Source organism: Triturus cristatus, chromosome 10, assembly GCF_964204655.1.
Source record: "Triturus cristatus chromosome 10, aTriCri1.1, whole genome shotgun sequence".
NCBI lineage: Eukaryota > Metazoa > Chordata > Amphibia > Caudata > Salamandridae > Triturus > Triturus cristatus.
Window position 1 is genome coordinate 245356451 of NC_140593.1, and position 12816 is coordinate 245369266.

At 44.4% G+C, this 12816-nt stretch overlaps 1 protein-coding gene across 14 annotated transcripts in view; it reads right to left on the minus strand.

Annotated features, from left to right (window-relative positions):
* Positions 1-12816, minus strand: part of SNX13 (sorting nexin 13) — a 558687-nt gene that overhangs the window by 116510 nt on the left and 429361 nt on the right. For all 14 annotated transcript variants that reach the window (XM_085630906.1, XM_085630899.1, XM_085630907.1 and 11 more), the window contains one exon: positions 3004-3165. In XM_085630906.1, coding sequence (XP_085487032.1) covers positions 3004-3165 — 162 coding nt within the window. The remainder of the gene's footprint in view (positions 1-3003; positions 3166-12816) is intronic.

Here is a 12816-nt window from a genome sequence, read left to right on the forward strand (position 1 = left end):
TGAAGCCAATCCGCACAATCGCCCGCATTCAGCACGAAGAATCCGCCAAACTGTAAGTCCGTACCGCCGTTAACCGCTTAGCTGACCATCAGCGATTAATGAGTATAAAATATAGTAGATATATGTAGGAGTTTTCAGTCCTCAATTCTCATAGTGTTTGAGAAGACATGGAATCAATAGCCCCGGGAGCTCCTCTGTGTGCTGGTTCACAGAGACTGCGTCAATCCGCCATCTTGCCTCCTTTTCCCAAGAGCTTATACACCCTGGACCCTACTGATATCCTCGGACAGGGCGCAATTTGCATTGCCCAAAAATATCACAAGTCTTTGTGCCTACCCTGATAATGTCTCTGGGGAGATAAGGGAACCAGTTAGTTTGGCCTCCTTGGCCCATTCTAGAATTTTTGTGAGAGGGCCCAGGGTTTCCAGGAGCTTGTCTTGGCAAACACGCCAGGACCTATCAATCCTCTTCTTGGGATCTTTCATTAACTTCTGGAGGAAGGTGGCCATGCAGGTGTCCATTTCCGGGGTTAGAGTGACCTTCCCCTCGAGGGAGGGGCGAAGGCACTCGGCCCGGAAGCAATTATGGGCCGCTTTCTCCAGCAGCTGTCGAACACGCCGGCCACATGCCTTGAGAACTTGTCGGCTGGGGCCCATTCGGAAGAGAGGGGATGTATAATTTCATCTGGGTCGAGCATTTCCGATAAACCTTGTGAGTCCTGAGCGGCCAGGCAGGGGCGGGAAGAGAGCAATGGTCTAGAGGAGCCAGAGTCATTATCAGGGTCCCCTGTATCATTGTCTGGGGCAGCAGCATCAGGTGTCGGGAAACTGACATCCCCTACTGGCAAGGGAGCTTAGGTGGCCAAGAAAGCCTGCTTGAGACAGTCAAAGGCATCCAAGTCTACCCCAGCTTCGTGGGGGCGCTTGGCAGGGACCGGATCTAGATCGACTGAAGGGGGAATCCCTGGGGCCTGCTAGGGAGTAGTGGGAGCTGAGGGTGGAGGGTGGATCTTAGCACTTGCTTGGGCTATCTTGCGTGACAGTTGTTCCTCTAGGGGGGCCATGGCCTCCGATACCGCCCTGTATATAGAAGAGTCCACTGCATCGTCGAAGTCATCGTCCCAAATGAGGTCGGCCAGGGGGTCCGCCATCCCTTAGGAGTCATCTTTATACTCCAATATGAAAAGGGGGGGGGGGGGGGGGGGGGAATTAAGGTACCCTGGAGAGGTACAAACAGAGGGGGCTGAGTGTCAGTCTAAGGTCTTACTGGCCTCTCTTAGATGAGGGCATAACGTATAGGGCTGGGTGTCAGCCTGATATTCGTTGCGAGGGGATCGTAAGGCGGGGGTCTGCGCCCTGGGACACTTCAACCCGGTAGACAGAAATGTAACAAGCGGGAAGGCCTGGGCTTGTGTCCCAACAGGCCCCAGAGGCCTACCAGTACAGACCCATACAGGGAGTAACAAAAATCAATACAGACAGTGCTGTCGAGGTGATTTTGTGATTAGCAGCAGAGCGCACACTTCTTTGAAAGCACGATCGGCCTGCAATTCCTGCACCATCGGAGTACGGCAAGGCTCCAGACTACAGCTTGCAGATTGAAACCTGTGAGGAATTTAAACGTGTGCGCCGCAGTCTCGTTTCGCCTCCAGCGCCCTCTGGCGATGGGAGGTCTAGATGCGGACCTGCACCAAATCCGGCAGTGTAGGAGTGCAGAGCGTTCCCGCGGTCTAACTGCCAAAGTGGCGAAATGCTGTAAAGAAAAGAATATAGTTCAACTTAACGCCGCAAAGCCGCACAGAATGAAACAACAACAGCAATAAACGTGACAAAGCCTCTAACAGAAATAGGTTAATTAACGGGTACAATAACGTTCCGTAAAGGCAAGAAAACAAGGAGGAGCACTTGTATTGGCTGCGCAGCAGCAAAGAAAGAGGGAGAAGGGCCAGTAAAGATGGACTATGTTGGGCTATCGTGCCCCCTGATTGGTGCTTGCTGGGCTGTTTCCTCATTGGATGTTGCTGACTACGGTTTTTCCCAAGTGTTCACGGCAAAAGTAGTTTTGCTTTGTTTTAAATGATGACTTCTGTTTTATTAAAAGTGAAGAAAGAAGGCATAATCCTCGCCTCCGGTCTGGACATAGAATTTGTGGTTAGAAGTATCTAGTAGAAGAGGTCTGCATAAATGAATGCCCTCAAACATCATTGAGCTTAAGCAGTTTTGTAAGGAAACGTTGTCCAGAATTTCCTACAGACTTGAGAGACTGATTAACTGTTTCAGGAAACGCTTAGCTCAAGTTATAGCTGCTAAAGGGGTCTACAAGTTGACAAATTTGTATGTGTTATCTGTCACATTAGGAGAGATTTATCCACTACTAGGTGTTGATAACGTTTTTCATAAAAGTCAGATGTGTCTTGGTACGTTAAACCATAAATCTAAAAAGAGTGTACTCTTTTCAAATTACTAATCGCTAACTAAAACATTCTTATTAATACGCTATGAAATAGTATTCTCTACAGGCATCAGATTTGGCCATCAATGAGAAATACTTTACAAGCATTGCCTAATCATATCATTCTGTGCTGTTGATTGTATGTGGTGGAGTGGCTATCTGCACAGCGAAAATACAGTCAGTAATTGCACTGGCGCTACAATTTGCAGACATTTCACTGTGGGACACACACACCTACACAATATGCATAAGTGTGTGCCCTATCTCTGCCTGCCACTATGTTTTTGCCTCATTTATGCGGCCCATCTATTTTTTTTACTGTTGGATTGGAATGCTGCTTTTTATCAATCTGCCAGTTTAGTCAATTTCTAACCCTATGCCAGAAATGGAGGCATTTCTTCCAATAGATAATGATGAAAGGTGGAACAGTAAAAGGAAAATAATTTCATAACCAATTGATGACATTGTGAATTAGCGGATGACAATGCTAATTGGGCATTCCACTTACTTACTTTACATTTAAAAGCCATGAGTTAAAGTCTATAAGCTTACCTTGAAAAATGATTGCTTTAAATCTTGCCCCAACCTCTCAGACATTTTGCCCATATTGTCCGATACTTTAGTCATTCCTTCAGCGAGGCTGTCTGGAATGGCCTTGACAACATTTGAAACATTCCTCATAGAGTTGCGTAGAGGGTTTACAAATGTATCCATCTTCAGGGGGGAAAAATATATGGTGTCAAACTTTTATTGTAATAAAAATGTAGCAAAGATAAAGGCATGTGATATTTTATGATTTTCAGAACACAGATAGGAACACAAGGGCTACCCTACTCACAAGGAACCTGGGTATGTATTAAATAACAAGGAACAAAGGTAACTGTGGACAATAAATGGAATACTTGATAATAGTTAAGCACAATGGCAATAATCATATGTATATGTACCAAAAGAGAAGAAGAATCACAGAAAACGAAGAATAAAATGCAATATTGTTTATGTCAAAATTGATGCAAAATCAAGAAGGAAGTGCTTGGTGTCCTAAGTGAACTTAGAACCTACATATCAAAGTGACAAATTGTGACACACAATAAGGTTTCATAATATACAAAAACGACCATTTGGTAAGTATACAATAATTATTCACAGCCTTCTGAAATATTAGTGAGAGCTGGGTAAAATAGTTAGTTTTAAGTGCGTGTCGACGGCATTTCAACCCCACAATCAATAGGGGGTCTCATCAGGACCTATCAATGAGGGACACCCGAAATATAATAAGTGAAAGAATGGTTCATTCAACTGGAAGGCCAAGACTCTATGGAAAAGGTATTTGTGTGATGAAAGGATTACCTGAATCAATAACAATACATTGTCAGAGTGGTGAAGAGCACACCATCATTGGAAGTGAATCAAAAAGGAGTATTGGGAGGGGGTACTTACTCACATGGGGCCCAGCCGGGCACTGTTTGAGAGGAGAGAGAAATATACATGGATATTAGCGGTGATATATTGCATCCATTTAAAGAACTGACAAGATCTGATATTTGTAGTTACTCACCCCTGTGATTGGGAGGGGGTCTGACAGTTTTGCCGGCATGTATCAGTTACACACGTCCGTAATTAGTAGGTAAATATGACACGACAATCTGTGTTGACAAGTTTCTTCTAAAACTGCGAAGGAAATATGTAAGAAAAAAATGCGGTAGTCAAGTGCTTATCATACCGGAAAAGGGTTAAGATTGCCGGTATAGAAGACAGCACAGCTCTTACCCAAGGTGAAGGATGACTCCTAGATTTCATCAGAGGAAGTGGGCCGCCATAGTCAGTCGTGCAGCATGGTGTTAAGCATGCCACTTTCTAGACGACCGCTCAAGTCTGCCTTCGTCTGTCTAATGACACGAGTGCAGCGCGCGGCTCCTGTAACTAAATACAGAATGGAGCCACGTGTGGTGAGACGTGACCAGATCTTGCCGGTAAAGGAGAAAACTAGCATCGTACCGCTCTGTGCTCATTTAGAAAGCTTATGGAATTTCCGTTTAGGGCAGTTTGTTGTCTCTTTCTATGGGGACATATGCAAGAAAACATTATATATAAGTTGAACAAGTTAAATAATGTTATCTGCCATTTATAGCGTGCACGGATACTCGGAAGTGTCCCAGCGCGAAAGCCAGTTTAAAGGAGACAGGGAGGCATAGACCGAGGCTGGATGATTAGTTAAAAAGCAAGGTTTTTAACTGCTTTTTAAACAGCCTAAGATCGTGGATGTTCCGAAGCTCGAAGGGCAGAGCATTCCAGGCCTTGGCCGCCTTGACAGAGGGAGCTACCTCCCGTTCTAGTGAGGCGGTACCAAGGAATAGCAGCAAGGCATTGCCCAGTGGAGCGAAGAAGTCTGTGAGGCACATAGAAATCAAAGCGTCTCCTGAGATGCATGTTCCCCGATTTGTATAGGGCACCGTGAGCAATAGTGAGAGCCTTAAACAGAAGGCGCTGGCCCACCGGAAGCCAATGCAGATGCCAGAGAAGTTGCATAGTGCTAGACCTACCAGGGATGCCCAGTAACGCTCTAGCGGCTGCATTCTGGAGGGTCTGTAACATTTTTAGCTGGTAGCCAGGGAGACCAATGTATAGGGCATTGGCGTAATCTAAACGAGAGAGAATGAGAGTGCGGGTCACCATTTCTTTTGCAACTTTAGGCAGCAGTGGCAGAAATTTCTTAAGTAGTTTCAGTGTGCCGAAGCACACTCCGGCCAATTTATTAATCTGCGGTAGGAATGTGAGGTCCTCACTGAACCAGACCCCCACATTTTTTACTGGGCTCCCCATTGACTTAGGCATGGGGTAACCCTCGGGCCAAAGGTCATCCCTAAAATGAGGCGGGAAGGACCCATAGAGGAGTACCTCAGACTTGTCCTCATTGCATTTGAGTTGGGCCTGTGCTAACCATGTAAAAACTTCAGCAAAACCGTTTTTAGCTAAATCGGGGGATAAATCGTTTTTCTTCCACGAGAAGAGGAGCTGGGTATCATCAGCGTACGCTATGATCTTAGCACCCAGCTCTCCCGCCAGATAGATTAGCGGCATCACAAATGTTAAAGAGAAGGGGGCCAGGGTTGAATTAGAATAAAAGAAGTTTGCTAAATAAAATGATACAATTTCTATTGTAAATACAAAGAGTGCATGCAATTATATCCTTGTTACATACTATAATTCACAGCTAGAATTCGTTACTTCTCAGAGACTGTTCATGGTTTACAGAATTAGTTCATTAGGGTGGCAACAAAACCACGCCATTTTTCTGAGGTGTTAAGTTCATGAGTAATCGAGTTGACCCGTTCCATCCATCTGCATTCCATACTTTGTAAGATCTGTCCCATGCCTCCTCCTCTTTTTGGAATGGCAGCCATATCAATGACCTGCCACTATAGATCCTCCACTGTGTGTTTTTTTCGATGTAGTGAGCAGCCAAAGGACCATTAAAGTCTGTACATCTTATTCTGCTTTCCGTGTTGGCAAATGCGTGTCTTGATGGGTTGTGATGTTTGCCCAATATACGGTAATCTGCACGGACATCAAATACAGTATACAACATTGCACGAATTGCAGTTTGAAAAGAAACTCAATTCTTGCTTGATGTTACCATGTTAAAAATCTTTGCATCAAAGGCGAAAGTATAAGCAATGCAGTTACTACACTGGAAATTACCTTTCACTGGAAGAAGACCCAATTTTGTTTCTAAAGTCCTAACACTGAAGCCTCTCCTTATAAACAGTCTTATCTCCATTACTTCTTTAGTCAAACATTATTTTGTCATGGAAGAATAGGATGAGTGGAAGGCAGATAAACTATTAGAACATCCAGTGTCTCAATACAGCTACCTCCAGAACAACTCCTTCCTCGAGGGAGGGTTCACTTCACACCTTGTGCATGCTTTCACCATCTTCCACTCTGATTTCTTTCTATGGCTCAATTTGGTCCCTTACTTCTCAACAGCTATGATGTCATGTAAGGACACAGGGGCATTTAGTATACAAGAGGGCGCATGTATCTCCCTTTTACTACATGTATTAACTTCCCATTAAAATGATGTATGTTAGTTTATGAATTTGTTTGTTTACTTCAATTTCTTTTTTTAAAAACATTCACCCATGTTGGAGACAGTTTAGTATACGTTCACACCACAGATAAGGTCTAATTATTAGGCGCAACTGAAAATACCAGCACCTAGACCATAACAGATCGAGGTTCATAAAAATCAACACTGGCAAACATCAAGCTGTTGCGGAGAGAGAATTGTGGTTATGCATTAGTAGACCTGATATTTTGGCAATCTTGCTTAGAAAAACAGATGTTAATACATATAACACAGGAAACTGCAATGCCAACCGGTAGGAGATAAAAATGTATTTTGAGACTCAACCTCCCAGAATATCTTGCCGGTTTCAGACCACTAGTCATGATGGGTAACTTTTTGACATTTCTATTCAACAGCATCTCCTGATCATTTTCTGGTAGGAAATGGCCATAAAATAGAACATGTACTAGACTGACATTTTAACACAACTCAAACTATAAATGCAGAGCTGCTATAAAAAGTACTACAGTCCCGGCAACAAAAATTAAAATTAGTTTGGCAATAAACCTATATCCCTGGGTAACTGAAAACACAATGACCTTACAGGGCTTATAGAGAATTTTAAGAAGGCAAAGCAACACAATAATATTGGCCATTAGCAAATGCATAGATCGAAAGGCACAAGTAGCTGGCAATCCTGCATACCGAAAACAATTTTCTTTTGGCTACAAAAATCAATCTCTCCAATACAATAACATATTATACAGATATAATATACAATTACATGTATTTCAGGTGGTAAATCACCTCCAAACATACAAATGTCTCACCATTACCTATGGCAGATGAGTCAAAGTAATGGAATGATATGACAATATGTAGGACAAGCTTTAATCAGTTTAGACCAAAATGACAAGAATTTGAAACAACCTTTGAGAGAGCCAGGTAACTGAAACTCTGCTGAAATAGAGTGGAAAATAAAAAAAGAAACTGACACAAATACTACTTTTCTTCCAGAAACTGCTACATGCAACTTTATGTCTCCTTGATGTTGCTATTACCTTCCGTATTTGCAGAATGTAAGAACTGAGGAGGAGGTTCTGATGTGCAAGGGCTGGTTGTTCCAGGATTTAGGAGCATGGCAGAAGAAGGTACAACCTCCAGATCTGGTTCTGTGTATGCAGGAGGTGTGTGCAAGTGGGAATCCAGCAGAACGGAGGGGTCTTCTAGGTTTGTGAACGTTTATGGTTGTTAAGGTACATGGGGCCAATGTTGTGTAAGGCTTTGCATGTGTGTGTGTGAAGAGTTTGAGGAGTGCTTGTTTGTGGACAGAGCTGGTGCAGGTCTTTGAGGTATGGGGTCATGTAAGTGCAGAGTGAGAGGTTGAGAGAGAGACTGGCTGCTGAGTTTTGTATGATCTGGAGTCTTCTGGTCCGTTGAGCTGGGATTCCAGAATTGAGAATGTTGCCATAGTCCAGCATACTGGTGATGATGGCTTGGGTGATAGTTCTGCAAGTGGTGTTGGGGAGCAATTTGAAAATCGTCTTGAGCATCTCGAGTGTGTGAAAGCAGGAGACAGAGACTGTGTTTACTTGGCCAGACATGGTGAGTTGGTTTTCGATTACCACTGAGGTTCTTAGTGTGAGTTGCCAGCAGGGGTGTGGGTCAGAGTTTGGTGGGACGCCAGGTGGAGTCCCAGAGTGAGGAGTTTTTGCCAAACATTACAACGTCAGTCTTATCTGTGTTGAGATTGAGGCAGTTGGTTTTCATCCACCTGACGACTTTGGTCATGCAGACGGAGAAATTGGGCCAGGGTTTGATGTCTTCTCAGAGAGAGAGAGACGATGAGCGGAGAGTCATCAGTTTAGGATATCATGTTGATTCTGTGGGCATGGATGATGCTGGTGAGTGGAATCCTGTAGGTGTTGAACAGAGTGGGGCCATGGGGCCGAGTAAAGATCCTTGTTGAACTCGGCATCTGAGGTGAAGAAGCCCAGGTTTACAGACTGGGTGCGGCCTGTCAGGAAGTAGAAAATCCTGCTTAGTGCTAGACTTGGATGCTGCCTATGTACAGTCTTAGATAACATGGGATGAGACACTGTGTCGAAGGCTGCAGAAAGATCCAGTAGGGTGAAGGCCGCAGAGTCACCTTTGTCCATGGTCAGCTGGATGTTGTGCATGGCAGGGATGAGGGCAGTTTCTGTACAGTGATTGGGCCTGAATCCGGAAGAAGTGGTGTTGAGAAGGTGGTTGTTAATGAGGTGGGTGGCTAGGCTTTTATAATCTTTTCCATGGCTTTTACCAATAGTGTAGGAGAGAGATCAAGGGCAGTGAACTTAGAAATAAATGGCCCAGCCACTTTAGTTTGCTCCTGGTCTCTGCCCCAGAGGTGATTAGCCAAGCTTACTCCAGAGTGGCCACATCTCCATCCCAATGGACAATGACAGCAGTGGCTGGAGCGCATGCTGTAACATTCACATCCCTCAACGTATTTTAAAGACAAGAATTTCTTCAATGGTTCTGCCCAAAAATGTATTTCTTAGATCAAAGACCATACTCATCAGGGGGGCTACCATTCCAAGAGTGCCTTCACGGCAAAGGCTGGTTGAAAGGGGGGTGAGGGGGGGTGTTCTTAGTGATCTCATTACCTGTCCCTACATCATCTCTGGGTGTTTCATAGTTGGATGATGTGAGGCTGTACTAACATGTTTGGCAAGAATGTCTGTTGTAATGGTTGGTTGGACAGGGGGAGTCGGGGAAGGTGGGCTCAGTTCCTTTTTATATATGGTCAGAAGAGCATCAGTGTGGAAGGTAGGAAACCGTATAATAGAGCAGATAATCTTTAGGATTGCTATGCTAAGTAGGGCCAGAGCTTTGCCTTCAAAGATTCACACATAAATGTATTTCTGCTATATGCTCAGCTGTCAATGTAGAAGACTTGGGAATCTGACTAATGAAAATGAACCTTAAAAAAAAAAAAAAACTTTTATTGTCACAAGGTTCACAAAATAGGAATGATTAATATTCTACAGACAACAGGGACATCTTAAGGATTTTGGGGGCCCAGGGCCAAACGCATTTTTAGGTCCTCTGTCCGAAACAGCTTTTACTTTATAATCCAATTTAGCTCTTTCAGGCTCCCTTTGGCTGGGTCACTGAGTGCATCTGTTCTCTCGTCCAAATTCTAAATGTGTTTACCCCAATACTCATGGATAGTGACAATATTGTAACACAGCAGCAGCTCACTAATATTACTGCAAATAGTCTCTGTGACACTCTACAGTTTCTCATACATGAGGTCCTGTTATGATCTAAAAAACTTTTTTATGGATGTCGCATAGCACATAAACACAACATTTCTCTGCAAAATGTCTATATTAGACTCTTACACAGCACCCACATTAAACGTTAAAGAAAAGCGGATTTTAAAATAATCTGTTTAGGAATTATTCAAGATCATCAGGGAAAGACTCCGTAGAACAGGGTTGACTATCATTGGCCCCCCCGAAAGGTTGGGGTTCTGAGCCAGAGCCCACATTGCCAATTCTATAACACGCATTTACAATGCAATGGTCTCGGCAATATTATAGGTAGAGCTATTGGTATTGCTCATTATTTTTTTCTCATTTTTGTATCCCTAAATAAATGGCATTGTCATTTCTATTGGCATTAGATTTTTTGTGCATATGTGATACCTATTGCATTAGCAGAGAGAGAGTGAGGTAGTGAGATAGAGAGTGAGGTATTGAAAGAGAGAGTGAGGTAGTGAGAGAGTGAGGTAGATAGAGAGTGAGGTAGTGAAAGAGTGAGTTAGTGAGTGAGGTATTTTCTGACGTAGTGATATCGAGAAACAGTGAGTGATGTTGTGAGATAGCGAAAGATTGAGGTAGTAAAAGCGAGAGTGAGGTAGTAAAGGATGTTGTGAGGTATTAAGATAGAAACAGAGTGATGTAGTGAAGTAGTGAGATAGAGTGATGTAGTGAAAGAGTGAGTGTAGGTGGCCCCACCACTTTTATCCATGGCCCCTTGTGCGCCCCCTAAAAATCTCTCCTCGAGATGCCACTGCAGAAAGTGTCTGGGGGTGGATGAATGAGGCATGAGGTGGATTCAAGACCACACGGTGTGGGCAGTCCTTACTCCGAGCTTTGATAGCAACACTTGGGCACCTGCGGTTATTATTTTACAAATTAAGCACTATAGTACGTCCCATCACGCAGTCTCTTGCGGCTCCCCAACTCGAGCACTGCACCGTGACCGCAAGTTTTGTGCCATTGCACAATTTTACAATATTTACGTTCCCAGCGTTCGTCAGATATATGTCATTATGTGTAAGGAGTTAATCTGTTTTAATGACAAACGCATTTCTCGTGTGTTTTGCTATGTGCTGCAACTGCGACAGAAGTCATTATGTATGGTGATATTGCCCTTAGCCCCACCCACTTGCCACACCTCTATTTTAGTGAGTACCTGCACTTATTTGTTCCCATTTAAAGCACTGGTGGTACGGTTCATAGGTTCATAGGGTGGTACAGGAGCATGCTAACTGAAAAACAAAACAGCACACGCCTTTAAAGCTCGTTGCACTCAGTGGTTTAAAAAACACTCATAGGTTCTAAGCTAACAATTACCATCTAACTAACTCAGACTTCTATCCTTCTGAGGACAATAACCTGAGTGCCATCAAATTGGGTAACATCAACATTTGTTATGTATAGCGCCTGGAAAGTGTAATATCAAGCACAGCGCACTATGTTAAAACGGGTTCGTATTTGGCTCAGCTCTTCTGGCATCAGTTTCCCCAGTGGCAGAGATTCTACAAGGGTCCGTTTTTACATCTCACCTCCTTTGGACAGCGAGGCCCTCACCACGCCCACTGAGGGACGCGTGCATTTTCCCGGTTGGGACCTCAGACTCTCCCCTGGGATCGGCGATTTCAGGCCCTCGGAGGCTCTTCGCTGTTCTCAAACCCTCATTGCCTGCTTATATCGGCGGACCCTCACCTTCCCATAGAATTGGAGTCTTCAGACCGGAAAACGGAAAGCGGCGAGAAACACTAGTGAGCGGGCGAGGGGGAGCTGAAGGAAGAGAACGAAGGAGAGATGGAAAGATCGGGAGACGATGACAGCGTGAAAGGAGGGGGAAAGAAAACTAGAGGGGCATGAAGAAAGTAAAGACATGAAAGGAAAGAAGGTAAAGGCATGAAAGGGAACGGCGAGAAGGAAGCGTCCTGGGGTGAGACTAGAGGGGTAAAGAAAAAGAGGTGAATGGAGGCAGGGCGAGGAGTGCGCGCTTGGACACTGAAGGACTGGTAATGAATGGCCGGAGGCGGAAAGTGAAGGGAGCGGCGAGTGGAGAGGCGGTCAAAAAAGGGACGGAGAGAGGTGAACAGGGATGGCAGGGCTGAACAAGGCAGAGCAAAAGGCAAGCACACCACTGCCTTTCTCCGCGGCAAAGCAGAAATGCCTCGGAGAAACGCAGCGGCGGTTTCAGATTCGGGGGCGTGTTTCTTTTTCTCTCCTCTTGCCATTGGCAGGAGGAGAGAAAAACACACCTAAAAAAGGGCGTTGCTAAAAAGTGGAAAGAACAGCAAGAAACACGCCCCCGAATCTGAAAAAGAGGGAGCCTATTTGGAGGGACGGCTCTCTCCTCCAATGGCTGGCCTCCGTTTAGGAAGCCAGCCAATGGAGGAGAAGCAAAAAGAGAGGCGGGCTAAATAGCCACTCTAGGAAACATTAAATCTCCGACTTCCGGTTCTGCCTTCGGCAGACCGGTAGTCCTCGACCTAAAAACGTCTCTGACAGACAAGTGTCACTCTAAGCTGATGACACACAAATTTATCTGCATGTCATTCTTTCGGAAACACAGACATCTCCACGACTGTCTCATAGAAAACCGATACATGCTGGCTGCTGACCATGTTCAAATAACAAAGAGGAACATAATCAGCAATTAATTACTTCAATTAAGCTTAACCTGTCCACTCTCTAACCCTGTCCAAGAGTGAAGGTGCTCTCTTCAGTTAAAGGTTAAAAACCTCCATATATGTTTGGACTGAAGAATGTAGATCCATGTGTCCTGCAAACTGCAGCTGTTGGCAAACACTCCTGCCACCATATTCCGGGCATAGATATTTATTTTATAGGTCTCCAAACTCCATAATTGGGTAACCGATACTGTAGTCTGTGGTCCGCTAGCTTGCTCATTCCATCTATTTATATGCCCATTTTTAAGCTAAATTAATCCACTCCTAGCAGGCTAATCAAAATACAGTTTGTTTTGTACTATGCTTAATC